Below are 26,664 nucleotides of genomic sequence, written 5' to 3' on the forward strand. Positions count from 1 at the left end.
AAATGCTTTCTACTGTCTCTTTCAACTATAAAACTCCCTCTATATTCTTACTTTGATACAATATGTTAAGCAAATGTAATTTACATTACAAAGCATTATGTCAATTAAATGTAACTTACTTAATTCAATGTAATTAAAATAAGTAAAAAAAAATTTAAGAACAATGGAAAATATCTCCTAGCATTCAATGTACTACTTCACCACAACATATTTTGATACACACTATACACGTTTAAAAACTTTTTTGGGGCACCTGGGTGGCTCAGTCAGTGAAGTGTCTGTCTTTGCCTCAGGTCATGATCCCAGGGTCCTGGGTTAAAGCCCTGTGTCCAGCTCCCTGCTCAGTGGTGAGTCTGCTTCTCCCTCTCCCTTTGCCCCTCCCCCTGCTCATGCTTGCTCTCTCTGTGTCTCTCTATCAAATAAATAAATAAAATCTTAAAAAAAAAAGAAAACTTTTTAAAAATTTCCTGTGGGAAATGACAGTGTCATTTGGGTCTATTAAAGCATCATTCTGGTTGCACAAACTAGAAAGAGAAGTTGCACTGTGGTAATACTCGTCTTTATCTTAGAGACCAAGAGTCATTTTGCAAATTTGTAATATCATTTCCCTAAACAGCTCAGGACCAAACTGTACTTCGGTTCCTCAGTTCTACTTTTTTGTGGAGACAGAAACACAGCTCTTGACTCCATTTTTACTTTATTTTTTTAAGCACTGCTGACAGAGTTAAGATAACTTTTTATTGTACCATGTATAACTATGAAATAGCATTAACAGGTGAAGGATGTAACAAATTAGACATCTCTTCATTTTAGAGAGAGAAGATGGAAACATCATTGGTTTTCTTTCCTCAATTAAATATGTGCGAATCAAAAGAAAAAACTTTTTTCAAGTTAATACATGGTTCAGGAAAAGAAGAAACAAGCAAAGAAGCCAAAATCAGGTAAAATCATAATTTTTAAAATTGGTTTTATACTTTTAAAAACATGATTAATGTTGAATATTTGTTAACACTTTTTTAAAAATATCTGGTTGAAACTACATTGAATGTAGTGTTACAATTGGGGAAAAATGTCTCTTTGTTTACTAGGAGTAAATACCTGTTAAATCTCAAGTGTTTTTATTTATTTTTTTAAGATTTTATTTATTTATTTGAGGGAGAGAGAGAGAGCTCGAGGAGGAAGAGGGGCAGAAGGAGGGGCAGAGGGAGAAGTAGACCCCCCCCCCCCTGAGCAGAGAGCCTGATGCAGGGCTCGATCCTAGGACACTGAGATCATGACCTGAGCCCAAGGCAGATGCTTAACCAACTGAGCCACCCAGGCACCCCTAAAGTGTTTTTATTTTTGAAAAAGTGCAACAATTTAACCACACAGAACAACTAGTGACAATCTTCATTGAAATATAATCTCAAATACATTAAAATCACTGAGGGAAAAAACAAAATATATTTCACATATGCTATCCTAATTCCTCCCCAAATTGGATGAAATTCACTAGGAAAACCATTGTGAGTGTGGGGGGGTGGATGGTGGGTGAGAAGGGATGTTCAGGTGATGACCAATCCCAAATTTGTTTAACAGTCAGAAGGAAAGATTTTAATTGTCATCCAAATTGTCCTGAAGCTAATGCCTTTTCATTTTCAGAGCTAAGGAAAAAAGAAATAGGTTAAGTCTTCTCGTGCAGAAACCTGAGTTTCATGAAGAAACCCACTCCAGTAAATCTGGGCACTTGGCCAAAGAAACAAGGTGAATAACTTTTAATTATTTGAGGGAAGATTTTCTTATTCTATCATTAAAGGTTTAAAAAAGAGGAAATTAGGAATTTCCATTTTATTGGAAATTACACAGTAATATAAAGAAGGTTAGAGATCTCATTTCAAAAAACTAGGAATATTCCATAAAATTAAACTACTTTAATACCTTGAATTAAATAACCTTATAAAAATTTAAAAGTGCTCTTTTAAAGTTATATACCTGTCAATTTTAAATGATGTATTTTGTTCCTTATAAACTGATGAAATACTCATTAATTTAAGAGTTTCACAATATAATATTGTCATAGAGGAGAGCTATTCATCTCTTCCCTTAGTAGTTTGAAAAAAATGCCTGTAAGTATAAAAGCAAAAAAGCACGAAAAGGGATGTTTTGTCATTTTTAGCCATTTCTTTAATTCAAAGAGAAAATGAAGTGGCCTTATATAGTAGTATAATACAGATTTGTCCAAAAATGAAATATGACCAATAAAAGGTCCAAGACAAATATATTCAACCTTGTAAATTATAACTGTAATATATTTGTTGTATTGCAACTTTTTAAATATATTTCTTATCCCTTTAGAACCTCATTAGCCAAACTTCCTCTATCTGTTTAAAAAAAAATTGCTGTGTATTGTGGTAAGAGCTTCAAGGAAATTGCAGTTAAAAAAGAGTTTGGCTAAAAGTCACTGTCAGTTTAGGTTCTTCTATTTGCTGAATTAAACTGGATATGCAGAGATGAATAAATTGTTTTCTCAAGAAAAAAAAAGATAATGACCTGATTTCTTTAATATTTAATATTTATATGTTATTTTAACATATTGTTTGGTAGGCAAAATCAATAAAAAATTTGACCAATGTTTTTGAAGTTTCCAATGTATACACAACTTTCATTACATAATAATAAAAGAAGAAACCCTATAACTGAAAAGAGCAGTATTAAAGAGTATGTTAGAGCAGATCTAGAAACAGTCTTTCTGCATACTCCATTACAAACATTCTGTCTCTTGAACAGAGTCTCCCCTGAAGAAGCAGTGATATGGGGTGAATCATTTGACAAACTGCTTTCCCGTAAAGGTTAGTGGGGTTTTTCCCAAACGCTTTACATCTTAATGGAAAATTACGCAAAGTATGCACATAACTATATAAAACAGGCTGTCATAAAAATGTACTCTGGTAATTTACAGCAATCTGTGTTTCTGATCAAGAGAAATAACTAAATAGTAGAATAGTCAACAAATGGAAAATGTTTTTTAAATATTCTGATTTTACTAAAAAATATTTATTGTGGCTGAAATATTACCTCTTTGTGCTGTGATTAATAGTTTCAAATTTTTTAATTTATTGATTTTTTTAATGAGATCCTTGGTTTTTAAATACCTGATTACCCACGTTATTTTTATTGTTAAGTGATCTAAAATTTAAAGTAGTTCTTTTATTGGAAATTCAGGTAACCCTCATGAAAATACTTTTTTTTTCAAATTTTGTAAATATTTCACTCTTCATATCAATCCTCTATTTTTAAAGCAGAATTTTGTAGAAGAGTTGCGAATCAGATGGATATTTAAGATGAAGCTTTGTAGGTGAGGTGGAAGGTGAGGACAAATATTGAGTCCTTGTTTGACTATTCAACACTAATAAAGCATGAGTCAGAGGACAGACTGCCTACATTGTTACTCTTTTTTTTTTTTTAATTTGATGGTTTATTATAAGGAAGCAAATGTCTTTTCATCTGTGGATGCTCAAACTCAGCACATCACCTGATAAATATTAAGTGCTCAAATAATATAACCAAATTTGTTTCTAGGAAAAGGTTAGCCCACTGTTCCTTTGAGATCGGAGTTCTATGGCTGTATAATCTTAGTTAAGCTTCCTAATTTCTCTGACTTTCAGCTTCTTCAACTGTAAATGGAGATAACAATGTCTTTAGCTCCAATAGGAATGGATTTCTCTCAGGATTAAATGAGATAATGAATAAGAAACCAGTAACTGACACTACACAAATGTAAATTGTTACTTCTATTATGAAAAATAATAATTATCAACCATAAATTTCGTAATCTTTTTCTATTTTCCAGTTTATTTCCAACTGGGTAAAATCACTTACAGGGTGAAATTTCAATTAAAAGAAAGATATAGGCTGTATTTATTTATTGAACTTAATAAATTGGTACATAATAATTTCATCATATTCTCACAACCCACACAGAGAGAAGAAAGATTCAGCAAGGGTAATTAGTCCTACAGAAAATTTTCCCCTGGCATTCTGTAATCATTGTGTTTTACAAGTAGTCAAAACTGAATGGAAAAAATTAAATCTGCTGCTCTCTCTCTTTTCTCTGCTGGTGGAAATATTAAAGAGCTGTAAAATAGCAGTAATTTGAATCAAGAGAGTTCAACGTGATAACGGAAGTCAGCACTGATCCACTTGGACATTATTATCATTGCTCTTGATCAAAGTGCTAATTAAATTATATTGAATTCACAAAAAATTATGTTACTAGTATTCTTTTAATCAATCCCCCCAAAATCCAATTAATTGCAAAGCTTATTATAATATTAAATTATAAAGCTTAAAATAATCAGCTAAAAACATCTTTTGGTTGCAATGGTTAAATTCAGCTCATTTCTACTGTCTTGACTCCAGGCAAACAAAATAAAAAGAAGGAAAGATCTTATACTCATTAGTACACATACACACACATACACATGCACGCACTTCAAGAAAGACCTTACTCTATCAAATTTTACAGAATTCCCCTTTGGTTAAATGAGTAAGTTTCTCAAATTCTGTATGTCATGTCTATATAAAGGAAAAGGAAATTATATTAAATTTAGTCAAATGGGAAATCAAACAAAATACAAATCAAAATACAATAGAAATTTGAGTATTTAGTTTGACAAAAATGGCTGATATTAAAAGCAGTCTGTGCTGATTATTAGCATCTTTAGAAATGGAGCCACAGAATAGATGGTTCTTACTCTAGATTTTAGGGGTTTAATCAAAATTCACTAGCTGGACAAGGAGAGAAACCATCCAAGTGGAGAGCCAACATAGGCATGGGGCATTAACCAATGCAATTTATTTAGGGAACTAAAAATAAAGTAATTCTCTGTTGAGAAACAATTTGAAAAAGGAAGAGTGGCTTAGGGTGACAGACAGTAGACAGATGAGACTAAAACAGAAAGAGCATAGTTTTTGCTGTATTTCACAGAAGTGACAGAATCCATGGAGTGTTTTGATAATCCCGCTATTTTATCTAAATTTCATTCTTCAAATGTAGCTTAACTCTTTTAAAAATTAAAAAAACACACAGAAGAAAAGAAAAAAAAACACAGAAAAAAAAAACACAGAAGATAAAATCCAAGAAAATCTAAACAAAGTATGGACTTTAGTTAATAAAAGTGTATCAGTATTTGTTTATCAATTATAACATATGTACTTTGCCAATATGAGATGTTAATAATAGGAGGAAACTTGGTTGTGGGATATAAGAAAACCACTATCTTCATAACTTTTCCATAAATCTGAATCTACTCTAAAATAAAATGTTCCTCTTATTTCTATACAGATATTAGGATACATTTTTTCCACCATCCCTGTTTATTGACAAATTTGTCTGAAATTGTGAAATGAATCATAAAAATTTATAATTTAACTACACATATAAAAAGCAATAATTTCTAAATGCTATTTAATAGAAACAAAAATTATGAATTAAAAAACCAATATCAGATTATCTGTGATTCACTGATTGACTTTATAAAAGTAAATGCTATCAATACAAAGTTAGCAAATCAATTCTAATAATATTATATGTATATGTATATGTATATTGCACTTACACATATATGTGTGTGTTTGTATACATATATGTATATGGTTTCACATAAGGTATCTTTGAAAGTAAAATAATGCTGCTCAATATGTTTGAAAATAATTAATTAATTTAAAAAATGCTATATAACTTGCAATGTATTGTGTAACCTTTCAAAAATTGTTAAAAGAGATTATATAGATGTGTGCAAGATTTCAACAGGCAGAAGAAAAAATAATTCCTGAGCTGAGAAAAAGGCAGGAAAATGGCTAGAGAAATAAGAGATTTCAGTACAACTTGGAAAAGCAACCAGTTCCCTTTCACTGGGGCAGAGTAGTGAACAAACACATTGGAAAGTCGAGTTGGGGACAAACTTTGGAAGAGTTTGTTAGAAAACTGATGGACAGAAAAGTAGAATTCTATCCATGTAATATGGACTACCTACAAGATTGATACAAATATAAAAGCTAACCTCAAGGTAAGGGCTATTTTGGAAAGAAAACAGATGAACTTGGTGACTGATTGAATGTGTGTATTGTAAAGTGACGTGATGAAGAGATAGAAGATGAAGAAAAAGGATGAGCCAAAGATCTCTAGATTTTATTCCATATTAATAGGAAGATGACAGTGCCTTTTACAGACGAGAAAAAGATGTGGGAGAACAAGATTTGTGAGAAGGTAACAGGTCAGAGTTTGAACTTATTTAGTTGCTGGTAAACTTTATCAGAAGTTTTGCAGGGTTTTATAGGCACACATGTAGAATATGGAAGAGTGATTGATTGTAATTAGAGATTTTTCTAACCATCACATCTTCAATCAGTAAAAGATGTGAAAGAGGATGTTATTTTCCTGCAGGGAGTCTCTATCCGTAAGAAAATCTTCCAACTACTACATAACTGTGCATTTTCCAGTCATGGCAAATAATTCCAATATTTTTTACCCTTTCATTAATGAATATTTGCTTGGACTTTTTTTGCACCCTGTATTGTGGTTCTACTAAACTTAATTCTGAGAATAATTCATAATAGATGAGAGAAGTAGAATATGTAAGTCATGGCACCCCCTTGCTTTAAAAAGATAAACTGATTATACTGTGGAAAATACTTACTACTGACTTTGAATAAAGGCTGCAAGGAAATGATACTTCACTTTTGCAGAAGGAAATGAGTGCTTCTCCTTACACTTTTTATGTTGTGGCTTTTCAACTTGCCCTTCCCAATTTTCAGTTACTGATTTTCTGCAAGATAAGGGATTCCAGTGTTCTGCAAAGTTAAATTTCTGAATCAGTCTGACCCATAACAAACACTCAATTTCTTAATCTGTCTCAGGATAAAAGTAAGTAAAATCCAGTCTAAATTATAAATGGATCACATAAATACATCATTATTGCAAAAGTAACCACAACATTCTGTGTCAGGTCAAGAGCTATGACATAGCCAAATATTTAAGGGGAAAACATGCAACCTAGTAATACTGTACTTGAGTTTCCAACCTGAGAGTTTCTTGACTTTTTGTTTCATTTGGTTTCTTGGCATCAGAAGAATTCTCCAACAGATGCCAGAGTTTCAATTTAGAAACATGCAATCACAGGCGTTTCATATTTGTATGACACATTGAGCCAGCTTCTTCCAGTGTGGATTCTAATCGCAGGTTCTATCAAGCACTTTCGGCAGCTGCATTCACCACTGCTGCCTTCTAAAAGACTGTTTGGTAAGTTAATCCTTCTGTGTGCAGAACGGTTCCATTGTGACCTGACTTAATGTAGCTGCCCAAAGTGAGCAAGAGAAACAGGAAGTAACTAATGTGCTGGGATAATCTTGCACAATATTGCATATTACTTTTTAAAAAATAACTTAAACTTTTAAATAAATGAACTACTTTCTCATTCATTATTAATCCATTTCTTGAATCAGTATTTATTCTTCTTTATTATATTCATATTATGCCAATGGAATCCATTCACTTTGATTAACCCATCATCAGCACTTTTAGCACATAGCACTTTTTCTAATATTAGTGCTGGGACTTCATTCTGAATGTCTGTATCAAACTCAAGACTAATCATGGTAACAAAGGCCTTTTGCATGATATTCCAGAGCACAATGGCTGGCACAGAGTTGACACTCATATTTTGTGAATTAGTAAAGGGCTATATATTAAGAAACATTTATGTTATTTTTTTTTTAAGATTTCTATTTGAATTCCATGCAAATTGATTTTCCTCCACTGCTCCAAACAGAATAAATAATTCCCACAAGTGTCCTTTGTTAGTCCTTGGTATATAAATGCCTGTCTTGCCCACCCATTGACCTTCATACTCCTCAGCAGTAGGGACTTTGTTGTTTTACTGCAGCTTATAACTTTGAACAAAATACATCTGGGTTCAAACTTCTGCACTGTATTTTACCAGCTGTAAATTTAGGGCAACTTAACCCTTTCTTTGAACCTCAACTTCTTCATCTGTAAAAATGGTTTACTCCAATAGGGTTGACATGAAAACTAAATGGAGCTGTGCTAATAAAAGGCATATAGCAATGTGCCAAAAACTTAGCAAACACCTAAAACTTCTATTATAATTAATATTACTGCATTTTCAGTATATAATATAGTCCTCATGTTCATACTAGGTGTTTTATAAATAAAAGATAGGTGAAGAAAGTTATTTTTAATATGTAACATTTTCAGTTGCCTGGCATATGGATGATTCATTTTAGATGTTTAGCGCAAAACACTTTTTTATAATGGAGATCTATTAATAGGAAAAGTAATGGTCATATTCTCCCAAAATTGTGACGTTTATTAACTCACTTTAGGAATAATTTGGCATGTAAAAACTGACCAATCATACTTATACATGACATATGGGTAGAAGAAGTTGAAACCAGAAAGGTTTTTTCTACATTGACCATGGGGTCAATGTAAGTTTATTCACAGACTCAATAATGCTTGTACTTAATTTCCTCTTTCCAAACTAGGTTTAACCTGGAACAGACTATTGTCTCATTGCAAGATTGCAGGCATTTTATTTTGACTCTGAAACATATACATTTTTAGGTATTTGAGGAAAATCTGTGCATCAAAATGCTCCAAAAAATCATTACCCATTTATCTTTCCCTTCTACATTTGGAGAAAAGCACACTATGCAGCGTTAAGAAATAAATCTTGAAAAATCAAATACTAAATGAGCTAAAAAATAAAAGTTGTTAAATATCCTACATTGATCATTCTTCCTTATTCTCAGTTAGAGTTTGTAGACTCATTCAGGAACTGCTTAGCACTAAGACCTCTTTAAAAAGGTTGTACTTAACCGGTAATTATCTTATTAGCATCTAATGACTATAGACAAATTCTGACTTGTCAGTCTTAAATGATAGTTTCTCAAATTCTTGTAAGCCTGACCTTTGCTTGTCTTCCTAGTTTCTTTACAAACATTTAACCACTAACACCTGGTGCTCAGGGTTAATTTACGGAGAAAAAAAAAATCTCCCCTTATTCCAGTGAAAACGCCAATTGCAGTGAAAACGCCAATTCTATCCCCTGCCAAAAGCAGTTGGATAGAGCTGCATGATTCTTTTGTCATGGTAGTGGCTAAAGTTATCCCATATTCAATATTTTGGATATGTCTATAGGTTGTCATGTTATTTCCTGTTCCTGTATCTCTAATGTATTTTTAAAAATTTCTTAAAACAGTAATGTATGGGGATTAACATAAGAATAAAAAAATGAAAAAATAAAATAAAATAAAAAATAAAATAAAATAAAAATTTCTTAAAACATAAAAAAAATTGTGCTTCATGACAAAGAGGACAAGTTCTATATATAGGAGAAATAAATGGTGAAATGCAAAACATAGTTTGAGGATTGTATTAGTTTCCCCTTGCTGCTGTAACAAATTACCATAACTTTAGTGACTTAAAACAACACAAATCTATCTTACAGTTCTGTTGATCAGAAGTACAGTATTGGTCTTATCGGGGAAAAAAAAATAAGGTATGGTTAGGCTGTTGTCCCTTCTGGAGGGTCTAGGGGAGAATCCCTTTCCTACCCATTCAGGGTTTAGCAGAATTCAGTTCTTTGCAGTTTTGGACCAAGGTCTCCATTGTCTTGCTGGCTCTAAACTCATGACTATTTACACCTTCTAGAAGCCACCACATTTTTTGGCTCATGACCATCTTCTTCCATCTTCAAGATAAGTAACAGTCATTCTCATGTTGTATCTCTCTGACCCACTCTTTTGCCTTCCTCTTCCACTTTTAAGGACTCATGTGCTTAGACTGGATTAGATTATTCACCTAGATGATCCAGAATACTTTCCCCATTTTATGGTGCTTAACCATACCCACATCTGCAAAGCTCCTTTTTTCCATGTAAGGTAACATATTCACAGGTTTTGGGAATTAGGACATGGACATCTTTGGAGGACTGTTACTATGCCTACCACAGAAAATGTTGCCTTCTTAAGAAAGATACGCTTCTACAACTTATTTTGTTTGTTTGTTTGAAAAGTGAGATCTGGGAAAATTGAACTTATCTGAAACTCAGTTTCCTCATCTATGAAAATGAATATAGGACATATTCCTAGCATCTGTTGTAAAGATTGAATGTGGTAGTACATATAAGCAGCACTTAGCCCTCAGAATATCTAAACATGTTATAAATGCAAAATCTCTCAATTTCCATAATTCTACCAATAGAGATTCATTCTTCTTGCTTCACTCCGTATGGAATTTTTTATATTAGAAGCCATCACTGACCATAAGGAATCATTCTAGAGAGTAGTAAATATGGGACACCTGGGTGGCTCAATGGGGTAAGGGGCTATCTTCAACTCAGGTCATGATCTCAGGGTCCTGGGATCAAGTCCTGCATTGGGCTCCTTGCTCAGTGGGGAGCCTGCTTCTCCCTCTGCCTGTCTCTCCCCCTGCTTGTGCTTGTGCTCTCTCTCTCTCTGACAAATAAAAAATAAAATCTTAACAAAACAAAACAAAACAAAACAAGAGAGTAGTGAATATAAGAAATGAATATAAGTAAAAATGAGTTGAGGAAAGAAAGCTATTGTTTTATTTCACAATTCTTTTAACCATAATGTTAGAATGTTTGCTTCTCCTTTCATACATTGCTAAATTTAAGTCTTTAAGTCTTTTTGTTCAGAATCTTTGCATCTCTGATCATGATGGATATTGGTCTGTAGTTTTCTTTTTCTGTCTTTCTTAATATTTATTTTATTTATTTCTGGGGAGGAAGCAGTGTCAGGTTTTGGTATTAAAATAATGTGGAAAGTATTCATCCCTCCACTGTTTTCTGGAAGGAGTTATATAAGATTAGAATACTTTTTCTTAAGTGTTTGATAAAATTCACCAAATCTGGATCCAAAATTTTTAGGGGGAGGGGAGAATATTTTTATTATAAAGTCTGTATTAATTGGATTACGGCTGTCAGATTTTTCACTGCTTCAGTGTCATTTGGGGTAGGTTTTTTTTTTTAACAGTTTTCCTATTTTGTTTAATTTACATTTATTGGTGTAAAGTTGTTCGTAATATTTATTATCTTTGTGATATCTATCAGAGATGTGGTAATATTCCTGATTTGCTTTATACTATGAAACAACCTTGCTCAAGCTTGCTAGAGGTTCTATTTATTAATGTTTTCAATGGACCAACTTTTTGTTTTTGCTAATTTCCTCTATGCTTTGTTTTCTTTCATATAGATTTCTTCTCTCTTTTTATTATTTTTCCCTTCTATTTATTGTGGCTTTAATTTGTTCTTATTTTCAAGCTTCTTAAGGTAGAAACTTATATCTTGATTTTATGCCCTTCTTTTTTTACTAGTATGCTTTACATGCAATGAATTTCCCTCTAAATACTGTTTAAACTGTACCCCTCTAATTTTGATGTGCTGTATTTTCCTTATAATCCAATTGTAAATATATCATAAATTCTCTTGTAATTCCTTATTTGACCTATGAATGTATGTGTGTTATTTTATTTCCAAATAGTTGGAAACTTTTATAGTTATGTTACTAGTATTAATTTTTTTATTAAAACCCTTGTGGGCAGAGGACATACTCTATAAGATATCATTCTTTTGAAGTTTATATTTATTTTACATCCTACCTACCATGAGTCTATCTTGGATAATCTTCCTTGTGCTTTTGAAAAGGTGTTGGATAGTGTTTTATAATTATCAATTAGGTCAACTTGGTTAATAATTTTAAGTTTTATATAACCTTATTAATATTCTGTCTACATGTTCTATAAATTTATAAGTGAACAGAATTAAAATCTACAACTGTAATTGTAAAATTTTCTACTTCTTTCAGTTCTGCCAGTTTGCTTCTCATATTTTAGAGCTCTGCAACTAAGTCCATATATATTTAGGATTATTATTTACTAGTAATAGTTGGCCACTTTATAATTATGAAATGGAAATACTCTCTGTTTTGAAGTCACTTTGTCAGGCCACATCAAATTGTTTTTATACAGATGCTAAATACCTATGTTGTGTACCATTTTCATTTTTTTATTTCACCTTCTTAATATTTTATTTTTAACATGTGTCTCTTGTAGCCAATATATAGTCTAATTTTAATTTTGAGTGCAGTCTGATGATCTCTGACCTTTAATTGGAGTATTTAGTCCATTTAAATGTAATGTCATCATTGATATAAATTAGATGTAGTTAACATCTTATTTTCTGGTTGTCCCATAATTTTGTTGTTGTTATTCTTTACCTCCTTTCCCTTTCCTCAGATTAAATAATTTCTATTCAACTCTCTTCTAGTAGACTCCCCTTTCTTATGTAGTCTTTAATTTGTTGTCATGCCCATTCAATGAATTTTTTACCCCAGGTATTTTCTATTCTAGTTCTAGACTTTCCATCTGATTGTTTCTATAGTTTCAGTTTCTCTGCTGAGTTTTTGCATCTATTCACTCATTATGTATTTTTTAACATTTATATTCTTCAACAAATTAAATAATAGCCTTTTTACTGTCCTTATATGCTATTTCAAATATTTTGGATACCTCATGGTCAGTTTCTATTGACTGCCTTTGTTATTGATAATGGGTCACATTAGACATTTCTTTGCATGCCTAATAAATTTTTATTGTATGTGAGCATAAAGGAAGATAGAGGAGTCTAGACTATGTTGTCTTCCTTTAAAGAGTTTTGGATTATTTTTCTGGCAATCCATTATATCCCCCATGGACCCATGGATCCTCTTTATTTTTTCCAGCCAGTTTGATCCTTTGAAACCAATCATTTTCTAATTTGCCTCAATACTAGTATAAAGCCCTTGCTGTTAAGTGTAATGTTTGTAACAAAAACATAGACTTTGTTGAGCCACAGTTCCAAAGTTTGGTGGCAAATTAGACAAGAGTCTTCATCTCATGAATCTTAAAAAGTAACATGAGAAACACAAGTGAGCAAGCAACTGTAGCACAATGTTTTTAAGTACATGGAGCTTAGTGTGTGAAAAAGATAGTGGAAAGAGATGAAAAGCACTACTGGAAATTTTTAAAAAGTAAAGAAACATGATGAAGTCTGTATATAGAAAGATATTACTGACTAGAATGTGGATAATAAATTAAGAGTGTGTGGGAACAAGTAATGGAATCCAAGAGTAAGGGTCAGTAATTAGAAGGTTGTTATAATAATCTATTTGAAAAATAATTCTGCTCAAAGTGAAATAAATTTTAAAAACCCACTTCTTTATGTTTTTCAATGGGTAAATAGTTAAATAGTGGTATATCATTATCTTACTTGTGATATTTTATTGGAGTTGACCCTTGAACAACTTGGGTTTGAACTGTATAGGTCTACTTACTCTTGGATTTTGTCAGTAAACACAGTACAGTACTATAAATGTGATTACCATTAGGTTTTAATCTAACATTTTCTCTCCCTTATGATTTTCTTAATAATAGTTTCTTTTACCTGGCTTACTTTATTGTAAGAATACTTTATACAATACACATAATATACAAAATATATGTTAATTGACTGATTATCTGTGAGGTTTCTGGTCAACAGTAAACTATTAGCAGTTAAGTTTTTGAGGAGTCAAAAGTTATAAGTAGATATTTGACTGCATGGAGTGGGGGTTTGGCACTGCTAACTCTTGCATGGTTCAACAACTCTACAGTTTTACAAGATGTTACATTGGTGGAAACTGGATAAAGAGTACATGGGATCTCTATTCTTTCCTACAGCAACATGTGAATTTATAATTTTCTCAAAATAAGGAAGTTTAATTTTAAAAATGTGTATAAGCCAAAAAAAAAAAAATAGAATATCATAAAAAGTTGAATAAGCACTAGTTTTAAAGTCAGTTTGTCTTAGGGATGAATTCTAACTCTGCCACATTCTAACTATGTAAACTTTACCTGACTGAGGCTTAAATAAATGATAGTCACTAAGACCATTAACATCATCACCAGCAAAACCCACAAAGTATAATACTATGTGCCAGTCACCATTTTAAGCACTTTGCATGCTTTAAAATTTTAATTCTCACCTCTCTTGCTTTCTTCTCTCATGGTTTGATGGCTCTCTTTAGTGATATACTTGGATTCCTTTGTCTTTATTTTTTGCATATTTATTTTTGGTTTTTGATTTGTGGTTACCACTAGGTTTTCATCAAACATCTTATGCATATAACAGTCTATATTAAGTTGATGGCTGCTTGCATTTGAACCCATTCTTTACTCTTCTCCCCAACCCTCCATGTTTTAGGTATTTGGTATCATACTTTACATCCTTTTAGTTTGTGAATCCCTTGATCAATTTTTATAGATATACTTAATTTTACTGTTTTTGTGCTTTCTAATTTTCTTATTCCTACTTATAGTCTTTCCTTTCCATTCAAAGAGCTCCTTTTAACATTTCTTGTAGGAATGGTTTAGTGGTCATGAATTCTTTTAATTTTTGTTTGTCTGGGAATCTCTTTATCTCTCCTATTCAGAATGATAACATTGCTGCATAGAGTATTCTTGGTTGCAGGGTTTTTTTGTTTTGTTTTGTTTTTTCTTTCAGCACTCTAAATATATCATACCACTTTATTCTTGCTTGAAAAGTTTCTGCTGAAAAATCAACTGATAGACTTATGGGGTTGCCCTTGTATGTAACTGTTTTCTTTTCTCTTGCTGCTTTTATTTATTTATTTATTTATTTATTTATTTATTTATGTATGTATGTATGTATGTATGTATGTATGTTAATCACCATACATTACATCATTAGTTTTTGATGTAGTGTTCCATGATTCATTGTTTGTGCATAACACCCAGTGCTCTATGCAGAACGTGCCCTCTTTAATACCCATCACCAGGCTAACCCATCCCCCCACCCCCTCACCTCTAGAACCCTCAGTTTGTTTCTCAGAGTCCATAGTCTCTCATGGTTCGTCTCCCCCTCCAATTTCCCCCCTTTCATTCTTCCCCTCCTGCTATCTTCTTCCTTTTTTTTTTTTTTTTTAACATATAATGTATTATTTGCTTCAGAGGTACAGGTCTGTGATTCAACAGTCTTACACATTTCACAGTGCTCACCATAGCACTTACCCTCCCCAATGTCTATCACCCAGCCACCCCATCCCTCCCACCCCCCACCACTCCAGCAACCCTCAGTTTGTTTCCTGAGATTAAGAATTCCTCATATCAGTGAGGTCATATGATACATGTCTTTCTCTGATTGATTTATTTCACTCAGCATAATACCCTCCAGTTCCATCCACGTCATTGCAAATGGCAAGATTTCATTCCTTTTGATGGCTGCATAATATTCCATTGCATATATATATACCACATCTTCTTTATCCATTCATCTGTCGATGGACATCTTGGCTCTTTCCACAGTTTGGCTATTATGGACATTGCTGCTATAAACATCAGGGTGCATGTACCCCTTCGGATCCCTACATTTGTATATTTGGGGTAAATAGCCAATAGTTCTCTTGCTGCTTTTAAAATTCTATCTTTATCTTTACTTTTTGCCATTTTAATGACTGTGTGTCTTGGTGTGGACCTCCTTGGGTTGATTTTATAGGGGGCTCTCTGTGCCTCCTGGTTCTGAATTTCTGTTTCCTTCCTTGGATTTGGGAATTTTTTGGCTATCATTTCTCCAAATAAATTTTCTTCCCCCCTTTCTCTCTCTTTTTATTCTGGGATCCATATAATGATAAAGTTATTACACTTAATAGTGTTTCTGAGTACCCTAAGTCTATTTTTCTGTTTTGTCCTGCTCTTTCATTTGAGACATATCCCCCATCTCTTCATTTTGTCTCTCTGTGTCTGTTTTTATATGTTAGGAAAGTCGGCAACATCTGCTCTTGAAAGTAGTGGCCTTATGAAGAAGTCCTGTGGTGCCCTGCAGTGCAAGGTTCCCTATTCACCAGAATCTGTCTCCTATGTGTGTTATGTGTTCTACTATTGTGGCTGAGCCTGGGGTGCCTGGCAACAAGGGTCTGTTTATCTCCCCTCTCGGTGCCTGCTGTGTCCCTCCCTTCTGCAGACAGTCTCATGGGTCTGTTTGGCTCCCAACTGTGTCTCTGTCCTTCCTATCCTCTTCAACATGGCCTCTTCTCTACATTTAGCTGTGGAGAGTCTGTTCTGCCAGGCCTCAGGTCATTCTCTGGGTTATTTACACTGATATGGATGTTATCTAGTTGTATCTTTGGGACAAGGTGAAAGTCCTCCTACTCCATCTTTCTTGGATCAATGCTTTTAATTCTCTAAACGGCCCTATCAGGTAGGTATCATCATTATCTTAATTTTAAATATTGAAAAACTGAGGCACAGAAAGAAAAGTATTTCACTCAGGACTACATAGTAACTAGCTAAACATGAATTTGAATTCTGGCCATCTTCCACAAAACTTTATACCAATGCCTAACATTGATGGAGCTCAGAACAAATGTAAAAATGGAGATCCCATGCTAAATATCTAAATGCTTAAGAGCTATAAATCAAGCTAACAAACTGTTATAAATATATATTTTATCCTTTTATTTATACAAATATACTGTGTAACCATTAGGTTTGAATTTAAAATTCTCAGACTCTTTACAGTTCTATTCTATCAAGTTGCCTACCTTCCTTCTCTTTCTATTCATGGTTTGGTTCCATACTGTGAAAGTCCTCTTTGCACATTTGGGTAGACACCCCAGCCTTCAAATTGAAGTCCTATTCTAAGGGTATGCATACCATTGAGTCAGTGTGCCTTTAGTGGATGAACTTGGGGAAGAGGACTGTGCAAACCCTGGCAACATAGAGCTTTTAGACAGGGAATTCCAGGGTCCTGAGTATAGAAGCATAGTCTGGAAGTCAGGGGGCGTGGAGAGAATGGGCACCAGGTGGAATAGTTTCTTGGCTCTGTAGAATAACTCCCACATCCCTGAGAAAGGCACTGAGGGACCTGAAAGAGACCCAAAGCAAGATCCGGAGTAGGGATTTGTCCCTCTTCCTCAGGTCTGTGTATGATACCAACCTCCTTTCAACAGGACTGATACTTACTTTTCATAATTGTGAATATTACAGCTAATTTATATGAGGTCTCCCATGTATAGTGTGCATATGTGTGTTTCTTCACTGCATTAGAGGGAAGACATAGCTATAATATCAAGTAGTACAATACAGGAGAGGAGGTGGGCGGGAGGATGGGTTAAATAGGTGATGAACACTGGGTGTTGTATATAAGTGATGAATCACTAAATTCTATACCAGAAACCAGTATCACACTGCATGTTAACTAATTGAAATTTAAATAAATATTTGGAGGAAAAAAATATCAAGTAGTACAATTCTTCAGCATTAATATTGTATAGTTAAAATATATCACTTCTTTTCCTGATAGATGGACTGGAGACTTTTACCAGATTCCTTAAAACAGAATTCAGTGAGGAAAACATTGAATTTTGGATAGCCTGTGAAGATTTCAAGAAAAGTAAAGACCCTCAACAAATTATCCTTAAAGCAAAAGCAATATATGAGAAATTTATACGGAATGATGCTCCACAAGAGGTACAGTAAAGATGATTGTAAAAATTTAATACTGCTTGAAAAATTTTTGAGAGAATCTGCCTTTATCAAATCTGTATCCTCATATATTCTACCAGAAATGTCAAGATTTTATTGAAGCAAAAATGGATATTTCTATGAATTCCCATATACAAACAGAATACATTGTAAGACTTGCCATGAAAGTAAAAGTATAATTGAAGTCATTCCTTGGGGTTATTTTTTATTCTAGACTAAGAGTAAATACAATTACTTGCAACATTTAGATTCATTCACTTATCTATATTCATCACCTAAGCATAAGCAATGTCTCTAACTAACAATTTCTATAAGTGAGGAAGGCAAGACAAATTAAAAAGATTGTATATTGTACCATTTTAGTGTGAGCTCATCTACCTATGCAAAGTTTGATTGCCCCAAAATAATTATTGTCCACTTTAAGGTAGACTAAAAGAAAATTTCATAATTGTTAGATGAGGGAAACCTAATCTGACAAGAGCTCAAGTGAAAAAACAAATGTGATTTTCTTTGACTGCAAGCTCAGGGTGAGATAATTGTGTGTACAACTGCTAAAACTATAGCAATAAAACTATAAAACTAGCAAACATTACCTGACTGCCCTCAAAAATAACTTAAATAGAGTTTCTGTAGTTTTATTATGTGTTCAATAAATAGTGTTTCTTTGATGAAGTGGTAGAACTGGTAGGCTATCAATGTTTAGAGTTCTGTTTCACTGTAAATTAGTATTGTCCATGAGGTAGCATTGTCTATGTGGGTATCATTTCACATGGAATGATGATTGTTTTCTTGTTTCAATATGTTTCAATCTATTCTGTGTTTTCGTGCATTATTCTGTTTTTCCCATGGCCAATTTTATAAACAGATTTTTAAAAAGCAGCTAGTGGTATGGTGTTACCCGTGAGGGAAAAGGAAGGAACCCTAAGTGAAAACTTACATCCATCAGAATCAGATACAGCAGTAGTGCTTTGGTAAAAACATGAAAGGATTTTATATCTTTAAAAGTTATCCATTTTCAGCACACACTTGCTTGTAATAAAGCATCATAATAAAATTTAAAAAGCACGGGGATAAGACAAAAGCCCCACATTGAAATCCTAAATATGTCCCCAACTCACTCTTTGCCCTCACTCAAAATAATTTAATTTCTATGAAGTTTTGTTCCCACTTTGAAAATGGGTTAACCTAATGGTCTATATGATATTTACAATGTTTCACTATTCTAAATTAGCAGAGAGTGAGAAGGACTGGGAGCATAGGAAAAGAAGAGTCAGATGAAATGCCAGCCCAGAGTAAATCATTGGATCCCTAGGCTTATAACAAAAAAAAATCACAAAAGCATCCAAGTGCCTTATGCCCATTCCAACATTGGATCAGTCCTGCACTGTTTGTTTTTCAAAAGTGTTTACTTAAGTAGATTGACCATAATCATACTTTACTGTTATTATTATCATCCAGGTTAACCTTGATTTTCACACCAAAGAAGTCATTACTAAGAGCATCACCCAACCTACCCTACACATTTTTGATGCTGCACAAAGCAGGGTGTATCAGCTTATGGAACAAGACAGTTATACACGTTTTCTGAAATCTGACATCTATTTAGACTTGAGAGAAGGAAGACCTCAGAGACCAACAAATCTTAGAAGACGATCACGCTCATTCACCTGTACGGAGTTCCAGGATGTAAAGTCAGATGTTGCCATTTGGTTATAAAGAAAATTAATTTTGTTCATTTTGATGGCAAGCTTGTAATCTGCTTTTAATATACAGCATGTTTACTTCTAACAAATGCATCATATCAAAGGATTTTAAAAATGTAAATCAAAACTTACCTTATAACAACACCTACTATATCTACCAATATATTCTGTAAAGCCTTCCATTTGACTTCATTCCATTCATAGTCAGAAAAACTTATTACTTAATGGAAGGAAAGTAAAGAAGTAATAACAACGTTTTATAAAACCATAGTTGAGTTAAAGTTAAGCTTTTGCAAAATTGTCAATAGCTAGACCAAATATCTAGTTTGGATATTTTTTTCTACATGTAAAAAAGTTAATGCTCAGATATCCATATATTCAGAACACATTTTCCATAATGATGAAGATTCTTTCTTTCTCTCTCAGGCATAGAGAGAGTAGAAGATGTCCGTTTCTTACAATAGGAGAGGACAATCATTTGTTCTTGGATTACTAACCCTGGTTCAAGAATAAGCAATGTATCACTTCTAGTTATAAGCTAGACACAGGAACTTTGGGGAAGACACATAGAACTTCCAGGTTAAACATAACCCACATTGATAACTGAGAATGGGAACCACGTTTGGGCTCATTCTTAAGTGAACATGGACTTACCCAGTAAGTGGAGCACATTTCTAATGGTCATAAAAACATGACCAGATTATACATAGCTCTAGGCTGGGACTAGGGGCATCTTCTCATCTGTTAACAGAAATTGCTACTAAAGTAGTGGGCAGTCAGTGGTTTGAATGAGGCTCAGAGGAGATTTATCCCAAAAGTAGTTAGGTTTCATTTTTGGACTTTTAGAACTGGGATAAAAATTAGAAATGAGAGGAGGTAAAGAAGCAAGGAGTCCAAGGCCCTGGAGACTCATGCATTTGCTATATTTGTTCCTGTAAATAAAGTATTCTCCCATTGATTGTGTTCTTGTTCCAAGTCTCATTGAGTCATTTAATACTATATTATTCAAATAAGATTATGCTGAGGAGTATATATGTCTCTACTTTAGGGAAATATTTAATTTTAGATGTGTGTTGCATGTAAATGTCTGTATTTAAATATGCCATACATTTGGCTTTGGCAAATATTATTTTAGTTGAAATGTAAAATATAAAAACTGCAGATAACCTATAGTAATAAATATTTTTAATTTCTTTATTCATACAGTTAATGTTTATTTGACCACTAAGTGCTCTTGCTGATTGTTGATTATCCTGTCATCAAACTACACATAAACATATTTTCTTATTTTAGAATGATATTGAGGTAGAAAATATTAATTAAAGTGTTTTGTCACTGATCTTAATGCTAATTCAATTCTTTATACTGTTATAAATATGAAAACAAATCCATGCACTTCAAAATCAACTAAGGAAGTGATTTTTAATTTTTCTTTGGCTGATTTCTATTTTCTTTTTCTGTGGAAGTGTCTTTTCTTCTTCTTCTTTTTTTTTTTTTTTTTTTTGGAAGTGTCTTTTCAAAGAGTCTGATTGCTTCATGCACAGTTAAGACTTGATATACGAGCTTTCTGGTCTCATTAGAAAAATCGCAGGCTGATTTTAGCAGCATTGTTCTAGGACCACAAAGACATATTATGTAGCTTTTTCATTTGTAATACTTTTCAGACATGTCCAATATCTTGTTTAAAGAATTCAATGGGACACTTCAAAAACATACCAGGACTTTTTGATTAAGTTAATGCCTGACTTCAAAGAACTTGTATCCATGGGAAGGACAACGTGGTCACAAACAGGAAACAAAATAAACAATTAGAGAAGTGAAAAAGCCAAGTAAAAATGTGCAGACAGTACTGAGCACTGGCTGAAGGCATTGCAGAAATACAATGAAAGCCCAAGAACTTGAGAACCTCAGTGCCTGGACTCCCTAAACAGATGTGTGAGCCTCAGAAATTCATTTAACTTCTAAGCACCTTTACCTTACACATTTTTTTTTTTAATATAAGGGCTCAGGGTTTCTAATTCTAATCCTCTATCCTCTATGGTCCCTACATTTACTGACTCTAAGTAGGCAACCTGCTATTCTCCAAAGCACCTCTTGATTGATGCCCGAGCAAGGAAGAGAGGCAAGTAAGTGTGGTTAATGAAGGAAAACTTCAGACTAAAAATTAATATGAGATATTGATCTAATAGTAAAGTGTACTTTTGTAGAAAACTTAGAAATACGTGAAAGGAAAGAAATCATGGGAAATGTAGCTTACTTTTTTTTTTTTACTGGTCATATATGTCATATATATAAAACAGAATCTTTAAATGGATTGAAGAAGATAATTTGGAGTATCTTGAAGCCCACAGACAAAAGTCAGTACCTATGTGTCGTATTTTGTACATGATAGAAGCTCAGTAAATGACTATGGAATCAAATGGAAGCAACAGGAAGCATTATGAGGAAAGTTCACATTTCAGCAAAGAGTAAACACCTACTTTTATTTGAATGTGGCATATATTTATTTGAATCCTGGCTCTGCCACTTATCAAGTGTAGTATGTTGGGAAAGTTACCTAAGCATTTTGAACTTCAGTTTCTCATTTGTAATATTGAAATAAAACATTTACAGTGATCTTAAGATGATTAAATTTAAAAATATTTGTCAAATACCAAGTACAGATTAATTGACCTTTAGTGCGTGAACAGAAATGATGAGAATTATTCTTGGTATTTAAGTATCACATTTTAATTATAATATAAATTTTCCTAATGTTTATGTTAAAATCAAATAAATGTCCCTTGAGAATAATGAGATTTTCTTGAATAAACTATGGGGACAGCTCTTACTCTCACCAAGTCTTTTATGATTTTATATTGATTAGAAAAGTAAATAATGACATTTTAGCCACATAAAAAAATATTGGAAAATTATAAACTTAAATATTCTTCTAAAGACAAAGCTGAAAAAAACTTAACTTTTTAATTATGTGCAATGCTGCCCAGAGGGGGGAAAAAAAACAGGACAAAGCATATTCAAGATATGTACTCCCCAAAATGCTCCCCCAAATACTCCCCAAAGCCATAATATTAACTAAAATTTAAACACATTAAATTTATTTTCACTGTATTACACTGACTATATTTAATTTCCTTGCTTTTTAATTATCATTGGTCTATAAAAGGGGAAAGAAAAACAAAAATCCTTGCCAATTTAACCACAAGTTTGTTCATTTACATTACCTGAAGTCTTTTCAATATTGAAAATGAAAGGTAATATAACCTAGCCAAACCCATCTTCTGTAGCATGTTGAATGAATGAACAAATATTTATTGAACACTTTGTGTTTGATTGGTACTGTTAGCTGCTGGATATTCGGAGGTGAATTAAATAGAGTGAAAGGGAGAGAGAAAGAAACTTTCTTCATGGTATGTTCCCTGATAAAGTTTGCATAATACAATATTCAGCTGAAAGGTATGCTTTACACAAGAGATTCCTTCATATTTATCTCAAGTAAGTAAATTCATCTATGACTGATAATGCAGGTATCATTTATCTTTTGAAGTTAGGAGTTGAGTAGCTAATTCCTTCCTTTGTTTAAGAGAAACACAGTAGACCCACTAATTCGCACAAACTTTGTGCATCTTGCATAAAATGCAAGCAGAACAAACAAAAATCATTCACACATCTATAAACACATTGTATTTAAGATTGAGGGGTTTTGCTAATTTCATTTGTTTTTACTTTATAAATCAACCAATTGTACAAAAATCCCTCAGAGAGTAAATAAAATAAAAAATGAAGCAACATTTAAAAAAATCATATCATTTGACAAAGAATAGAGAAAAATTAACAGCCTATGAAAAATAAAAAGCCAGTATGAACTGTACATTTAAAGGATATAACCATTTTATAGAAAAACACATATTTTTGTGGAAACTTGCCTTCAAATTGAATTTTGTAGAGTGAAATGAAACTCTTAGAAGTCACAACCAAAGGAAATACCATGAATTTAGCAAGAACAACAATATTGACTTTCAGATAGTCTCTTTGCAGTCCCATTTCTGATATCATTAGCAATCCACAGAAAATAATTAATAATTGTGGGAAAAACAAAAATTGAAACATTAAATTTGAAGCTACTTAAAAAAATGAAAATTGTGCTTAATAGATTCTCTTTACTAAAGCAAGGAAGTAGATGGAAAGCATTTGGAAAGATTGTCATCAATATGTGAAACCAACAGTTATTTTCTGAACACTGAACTCTTGTTACTTGCAGAGAAACTAGAATATTTAAACACAAATTCAAATGACGTCAAATCAGTTTTAACAATACCAGTAATACTTTATTTAATGTCCTATAGCTTGGAATATTCTATACCTTATTTATCCTTATTTAATCCTACAGAACCCCTGCAGTTCAGTAAACATATGCTATGCTTCACCTTTGTTCCAGTCATTGTATGGTAGGAATGCAAAAGTGAATCACACAGTGTAGACTGTATTGTTGAGGATACTACATTGAATGATATTCCTAGGAAGGCAAACACATAAACTTAGTTATTTCAATACAACATGCAAAACATTCACATATATTTTTCCTCATCTATCTCTAAAAAATAGCAAGACACTTTCATGTGATGTAGCAAAACACCAGAGTTGCACCTTTGTGTCTTCACAATATGTCTGAATATACCTTGTAGTATGAGGTTAGATATTGAATTGTTATCTTTCCATTGAAACCTGCTTTAAAATGCTTATCTCTAGAAACTTGAAGAGATCTCATGGAAGAGATAAATGGACTTCATTCACACTATAATTTGATTCATTACAGGCTCCCTTTAAGTAGGAGTTTTCAGAAATGTATTTAGGTTTTATTGACAGAAAATCACTTAATATAGAGGCTTTGGAAGGAAATCTTTGATAGAAAATTGACAAGTAGCGTATTAAGAGACCCTGGTAAATGAATATCAACCAAAAAAAATCAAGTGAATGATATTTGAAACTATGAAATAAAATTTCATTGAAAAATCATGATTCAAACCATAAAATTTTATTTGTTTACCTATTATTTATAAGCATATTTATTGTGGAATAAAATTAAAATATTCTTTAAAAAAAATCACATGCTCGTGAAGGAAACAACGCCCTTGCAATTTGGTCCATTAATTTATTATTTGCTAGCCAACTTATGGTATATTTTCTTGTTTGTTTTTTTTCTCCAGATGGCTATTTTGCTAAGAATTTGTAAGTAAAAGAAGATTTCAGGATGCTATATACATATATAAATATATATATCAGTAGTGTGATTTTTAATAGATAAGTAATAATTACAATTATTTTTCAGTCTACTGGGGAAACTGTATTTTCTCTGCCTACAGTATCACTGTTTCTTCATCATTGAAGAAAATCCATAGGCCCATGTTTGGGGTGATGTAATAAGACAATATTTATGCTTTGCAAATGATTTTGATTTGAGAATTAGAATTATTAATAACAGATCAAAATAACTAGAGAGAAATCAATGAAATAGTATTTTTTGCTTTAAAAATCATGTGAAAAGAAGCATTTCTTAAATCCCTGAATATCACAAATAGTATTGATTGTGCTTAGCAACTGTCACTATTTGCCTAAGAAAGGAAAAGATATAATTTAATCTTCATTTTTTTCATTTTTCATACAGAATCTATGAAACCTTTAGAAATTTAAGAGTAACCTAGATTGGGGCCTCCATTTTCTTAAATGGCTAGGTCAGAAAATGCATCTCTAAAGGTAGAAATTAAGTAATTATCATAGAACATATAATATTCTCAACTAATAAATATAGTTCTCAGCTGATTTGCCAGAAAATATTTGAGACATGTCCAAGTGATCTTGAAGTCATCAGTTAAAGTTACATAGAAAAAGAATTCCTTAATTTCAAGAACATATATATTGACAACAAAAGCAATATATAGATCGTGGACAAAAAGAATGTATTATAGAAAAATGAAAATTATGATAATCTGAATCACAATCTCTGATATCACACTATGGTTTTTAAAAAGTACTATAAACATATCCAAGACAAACCATTTTTAATTCCTCATATGATTTAAAGACAAATATAATATATGAAGAGCATTAAAAAAGACCTTTAATCTTTCAATTCAGAAATAAGCATTTTAGCACACATGTATATTTCCTTCTAATCTTTTTTTTTTAAGAGGGGGGATGGGCAGAGAGAATCTTAAGGTTCCATGCCCAGTGCAGAGCTGGACGTGGGGCTTGATCTCACAACCCTGAGATCATGACCTGAGCCTAAATCAAGGTCATGTTAACTGACTGAGCCACCCAGATGGCTCACGTGTATATTTCCTTCTAATCTTTTAAAAAATCTATTTAAAATTGTCATCTTTCAAACAATGGATTATAAGCATGAATAATAGTTATCAGAAAATTCTGTTTACTGATTACAAAAAAATAAATTTTAAAAACTGTATTAATGTTTTGAAAGAATAAATTATCTTTATTTTAAAAGTACAATTTATGATATCAATTTGAACTAGAGTAAGAAAACCATGAATAGAATATAGCCAAATCTCAAAAATGGCAGGTTATAATATATTTGAAATAAATCCTAAAAAGAGTATGCGAAAAAATAATTATTGGATTACAAAAGGTATGAGGATAAGGGATAAGGAGGAGTAAAGGAAGTCTAAAAACAGAAAAACAGACACTAGGAATATAATAGTGGCTTTTAAAAGTCAACATCTTATTAGAAATAAAGCATTGTAGGGCTGCCTGGCTGGCTCAGTTAGTAGAACATGCAACTCTTGATCTCAGGGCTATGAGTTCGAACTCCATGTTGAATGTAGACATTACTCAAAAATAAAATCTTAAAGGAAAAAAAAGAAAGAAAGTATTGTAGGGTGTTTATGAATAAAAAAATTGTCAAGATTTGAAATTTTCTATTCAAAGCATCCCATTGTTCTGATAAGGGAAATCCACTTCATTACTGGGAAATCTGCATTAGATAATCCGCAGATATCTTACATTTTATTCCATCATTTAACACTAGTGCTGGAAGGAGATTTAGAGATTGTGTCCATCAACTTCCACATTTTATAAGTCAGGACAGTGAAGTCATCTCTAGAATATTTAGAACAGTAATAAAGAATTTGAGTGAAAACATGACTCAGATATCAACCAGTATCATTTATTTATCTCATCAATAATAATTTATTAGTGCCAACTAAGGATCAGGATTTTCTTCAAAAAAAAAACACAATATAAGATGAGTATACCAAAAACACCATCTTTTCAAAGTAGTCATCTTGTTTTTTTAATGGGAAATTAAACTTTAATCAGAACTCAACATAAAACTAGGTTATTTCC

General features: G+C 32.5%; 1 protein-coding gene across 1 annotated transcript; it reads left to right on the forward strand.

The window, feature by feature from the left end:
• Positions 1–670: 670 nt before the first annotated feature.
• Positions 671–19,461, forward strand: RGS18 (regulator of G protein signaling 18). Its single transcript, XM_045876895.3, has 5 exons — positions 671–941; positions 1,642–1,743; positions 2,767–2,828; positions 17,421–17,587; positions 19,061–19,461. Exons 1-5 carry the CDS (start codon positions 823–825, stop codon positions 19,316–19,318), a joined length of 708 nt encoding a protein of 235 aa, XP_045732851.1. The 5' UTR covers positions 671–822; the 3' UTR covers positions 19,319–19,461.
• The last annotated feature ends 7,203 nt before the right edge of the window (positions 19,462–26,664 follow it).

This window comes from Mirounga angustirostris, unplaced genomic scaffold (genome assembly GCF_029215605.1).
Source record: "Mirounga angustirostris isolate CCGP_5_RB_7025 unplaced genomic scaffold, mMirAng1.0.hap1 SCAF_6, whole genome shotgun sequence".
Lineage (NCBI taxonomy): Eukaryota > Metazoa > Chordata > Mammalia > Carnivora > Phocidae > Mirounga > Mirounga angustirostris.

Bases quoted from the DNA above. Each gene is read 5' to 3' on its own strand.
- RGS18 (XM_045876895.3), top strand. From the start codon at position 823: ATGGAAACATCATTGGTTTTCTTTCCTCAATTAAATATGTGCGAATCA. The intron at 942-1,641 runs GTAAAATCATAA...TTTCATTTTCAG, and splicing joins AGCAAAGAAGCCAAAATCAG to AGCTAAGGAAAAAAGAAATA. The intron at 17,588-19,060 runs GTACAGTAAAGA...ATTATCATCCAG, and splicing joins GGAATGATGCTCCACAAGAG to GTTAACCTTGATTTTCACAC.